The sequence below is a fragment of the Palaemon carinicauda genome, chromosome 36 (genome assembly GCF_036898095.1).
Source record: "Palaemon carinicauda isolate YSFRI2023 chromosome 36, ASM3689809v2, whole genome shotgun sequence".
Classification (NCBI taxonomy): domain Eukaryota; kingdom Metazoa; phylum Arthropoda; class Malacostraca; order Decapoda; family Palaemonidae; genus Palaemon; species Palaemon carinicauda.
The window spans coordinates 40,463,327-40,467,711 of record NC_090760.1 but is presented as its reverse complement, the minus strand read 5'-3'; the positions used below and the strand labels follow the sequence as shown (position 1 = coordinate 40,467,711).

Here is a 4,385-nt window from a genome sequence, read left to right as displayed (position 1 = left end):
AAAAACAAGCATATAGAGATAGAGAGGGCATTGCCTTACCTTTTCAACACGACCTCTCTCTGCTTCGTTCTTCTGAAGAAGTTCTTTAATCTCCTTCACCTTTTCTTGAACTTCTTCGAGAACCTCTTTCGCTTCGTCCATAACGACTACGGCAGAAGTAGAGTCTGTTGCAGCTCCCAATTTAGCGTTGAAATCTTTGAATTTATCTTCCTTCTGAACCATAACATCCAAGCTGTTCTGCAGCACTTTAGTATTTTGATTTATGTGGCTCAAAGTACTTGCACAAGAAAGCTGCAGTTTTTGGAGCTCTTTTATAAGAGCCTCCGTTTTATCATAGTTTTCAAGCGCTCCGTTTTTCATCTCATTGAGAATTCCAATATCATCCATGATCTGAGTCCTTGTCTTCTGGCATTCAGTGATGCCTTTCTTGGTAATTTTCTTCCTTATATCCTTCGTAAACTTTACCATAGATCTCTTTGGCCCTTTGGAAGGTGTCTTTGGTTCGTCGTGCATGAAAGAAACCAGCTTGGCGACATCCAGGAGGCTTTTGATAAGCATCATGTCGCTGGGTGAACTGGCTGTGAATTCTTTCCTGCAGAAGGGACAAGCTTTGCGTTGGCTCGAAGAGATAATCCCGTTGATGCAATGGTCGCATAACGTGTGGGAACAAGGCAGGAGTCTTGGGCAGCGATCTTCGCTGAATACCTGACTGCACGTGCCACATTCCAGGGCACTGGACGCCTGGAAAAGGAATGATAGAATTGTTATTATTATAAGCTAAGCTAAAACCCTATTTGGAAGAGCAGGGTGCTAGAAGACCTATAAGGGCACCAGCAGGAAAAATATCCCAGTTATGAAATGAAATAAGGAAATGGATAGAATAATGTGCCTAAGTGGACGCCTGGAAAGGGAATGATAGAATTGTTATTATCATAAGCTAAGCCAAAACCCTATTTGGAAGAGCAGGGTGCTAGAAGACCTATAAGGGCTCCAGCAGGAAAAATATCCCAGTGATGAAATGAAATAAGGAAATGGATAGAATAATGTGCCTAAGTGGACGCCTGGAAAGGGAATGATAGAATTGTTATTATCATAAGCTAAGCTAAAACCCTATTTGGAAGAGCAGGGTGCTAGAAGACCTATTAGGGCTCCAGCAGGAAAATATCCCAGTGATGAAATGAAATAAGGAAATGGATAGAATAATGTGCCTAAGTGGACGCCTGGAAAAGGAATGATAAGACTTGTTATCATTATAAGCTAAGCTAAAACCCTAGCTGGAAGAGCAGGGTGCTAGAAGACCTATAAGGGCTCCAGCAGGAAAACATCCCAGCGATGAAACGAAATAAGGAAATGGATAGAATAATGTGCCTAAGTGTACCATCAAGCGTGGACGCCTGGAAAAGGAATGATAAGACTTGTTATCATTATAAGCTAAGCTAAAACCCTAGTTGGAAGAGCAGGGTGCTAGAAGACCTGTAAGGGCTCCAGCAGGAAAAATATCCCAGCGATGAAAGGAAATAAGGAAACATAGAACAATGTGCCTAAGTGTACCCTCAAGCAAGATAACAGTAACTCAAGACAGTGGAAGATCTTGGTAGTGACTTCCCCAGCTATGGTGTCTTTGACAATAGAATCTATAATAGACCCATGTAGTATTAGGAAGAGTTTCAGGAATATGACTTTTAGAATACAGACCATATTAGAAAGATTTTGTTGGTATTTTCTAAAAATATAATGTATTGATGGAAATATTCAAGCCCTTAAGATCAAAGCTGGAAATTGTCTAAGTTACTGGGATAAACAAAAATGATCTCAGATTAAAAGGAAAACATTTCTTTGAAAACACCTTTTTTAGTTGAGCAGAATTTTTGGATGTCTGAATCACAGAACAACAGACCTAGAAAGTATGTTAGTACATATTTTTCTACATATATTTGTACATATTTTTGTACATATTTTTGTACATGTTTTTGTACAGATATTTGTACATATTTTTGTGCATATATTTGTACATATTTCCTGTACACACCCCAGAATTTTGAATGATCTACAATAAATGTTTTTATTTACAAAATTGTATGGTTATATCGATTCACTCATTCTAAAGAATTACTAACAATTCTCAAACATGGACTCTAAAATCCGCACTCACTTACATGAACTTAAAAATCTCACCAAAAATTGAACAGTTTTGCTTCTAATTTCTTTGTTTAATAACTTTCTCCCCTGAAATATTCTAATAGATAATAATTCTCCATTTAACTTCTTATTTGGGTATAGGACAGAGCATTAATGATAGTGTTCATTACAGTAGCTAATATTCCTGTGTTGCATAAGATGTGATGAGTAAAAAGGGTGAGTTTCTATACTACGGCCAGGCTGATCAATTACATGATGAGAGGGTTTAAAGTTTAAAAGGGCGCTCATGAATGGCAGAGGCAAGGGGCAAGTGACATTGCCCTATCAAGCAGGACAATGCCCTAGAGACTGACCATATATATATATATATATATATATATATATATATGTATGTATATATATATGTATATACATATATACATATATATATGTATATATATAAATATGTATATATATATATATATATATATATATATATATATATATATATATATATGTATATATATATATATATATATATATATATATATATATATATATATATATAATCAGCGCCTAAGCCCCCTCTCCACCCAAGCTAGGACCAAGGACGGCCGGACAATGGCTTCTGATAACTCAGCAGGTAGACCTATAGGCTCGCCCAAATGCCGAATCCTTATCTCACAAGGATGGTGAGGAGTTTAAAGGTTAAAAGGCCGCTCATGAATGGAAAAGGCAAGGGGCAAGTGACATTGCCCTATCAGGCAGGACAATGCCCTAGAGACTGACCTTATATACATATGATCAGCGCCCAAACCCCCTCTCCACCCAAGCTAGGACCAAGGAGGGCCGGGCAATGGCTGCTGATGACTCAGCAGGTAGACCTATAGGCTCGCCCAAACCACAAAGGATGGTTAGGCTACAGCGACCAAAGGAACAAATGAGTTTGAGAGGGGCTAGAACCCAAGTCTGGCAATCACCAGGCAAGGACGTTACCACCAGGCCACCGGCGAGCTATTCAAAAGACCACCAATACAATCATGAATAAAAGGGGGTAGGTGAGGTTTCTATTTTGGGAAATTTAAAATCGTGGATATCTATTGCCACTCACATGTCTTCCTGATTCCCCAAGGCAAGAGTGAAGGTGCTCAAATGTGGCTAAATTTGCCAGTGAAGCAACAGTTCTGGTGGGAGCCTAAATCACTTGACAGCGGCTAGGCTGAATATAACGGTCACGGAAGCCTAAAATAGTGCATAAATTCTCATTTTTAGCAATAATACTTCATCTTAATTGTCAGGGCGAGTCATCTAATGACTCTTCGAATTGCATTGTCCGAGGCTGCTCAAAAACTGATTCATATGTCTGCCTGGTTTTATTCGACAGTAATGCAATGACCCGTGGGAAACTACTATAACATTAACTTGTACATGGATGCAAAATAGTTGATACCACTGTTCTGGCACAATTTTGAATGTCCCATAAAGTATAACATTTTAACACAGAAGTGAATTAAACTAATAACAATCCCTTAAAACACTTGTTTTCTTTAGTAATTGGACCAAATGTCGTTGGACCAAGAGTCCATCGGACGAAAAGACATTGGACAAAAGGACGTGGACGAAGTGACATCGTACGAAAAGACCACCCATCATATCACCCGTATTGAAACTAATCTCTATATAGCTCAAACAAGTCAAAAATCACTCTTGATTCTGTCAGGATTGGCTAGCAAAGTCTTGCTACTCTTTCGCAATTTGTGGTTAAGAATATCGCCTAATACTAGGAGTAAGATCCCTTGAATATACTTGGAGAGTATTGTGACGGGCCGAGAGAAGGTTGTGACTCAAAGGCAGGATGAAAGCAACTGAGTAACTTTATTAAAGAACACTCGCTTTTATATACATGAACTCCATGCAAAAAAGGCATAAAAGACATAACAGGAAATTTCCTCTTCAACCGATACCGCACCGATTAACAGTTAACGGTGAGAAAAACAGACATGGTATTTCAGGTCCTTGTTAGTGCGAGGGGAGAGTGAAGATACAAGCATAATATATACACAAAATTAAATGTCATTACTATGTACGATCGTGTGACACACGGTTGGTACAGTATATTTAAAGGACATTGGGTATGACTATCGTAATTGTATTCAATATAAGAAACTTACGTGAAGCAAAAGGCACTAAGACTTGCAGTTAGGCCCTTCTTGTCTTAGTGAGGAAAATGGTTGTTCATAGTCCATTGGCGTACACGATGTAGAAAA

General features: G+C 38.6%; 1 protein-coding gene across 1 annotated transcript in view; it reads right to left on the bottom strand.

The window, feature by feature from the left end:
• The window catches only part of LOC137628586 (E3 ubiquitin-protein ligase TRIM13-like), a 6,152-nt gene that overhangs the window by 866 nt on the left and 901 nt on the right, over positions 1 to 4,385 (bottom strand). Inside the window, exon 2 of the mRNA XM_068359739.1 lies at positions 40 to 741. Coding sequence (XP_068215840.1) covers positions 40 to 741 — 702 coding nt within the window. The remainder of the gene's footprint in view (positions 1 to 39; positions 742 to 4,385) is intronic.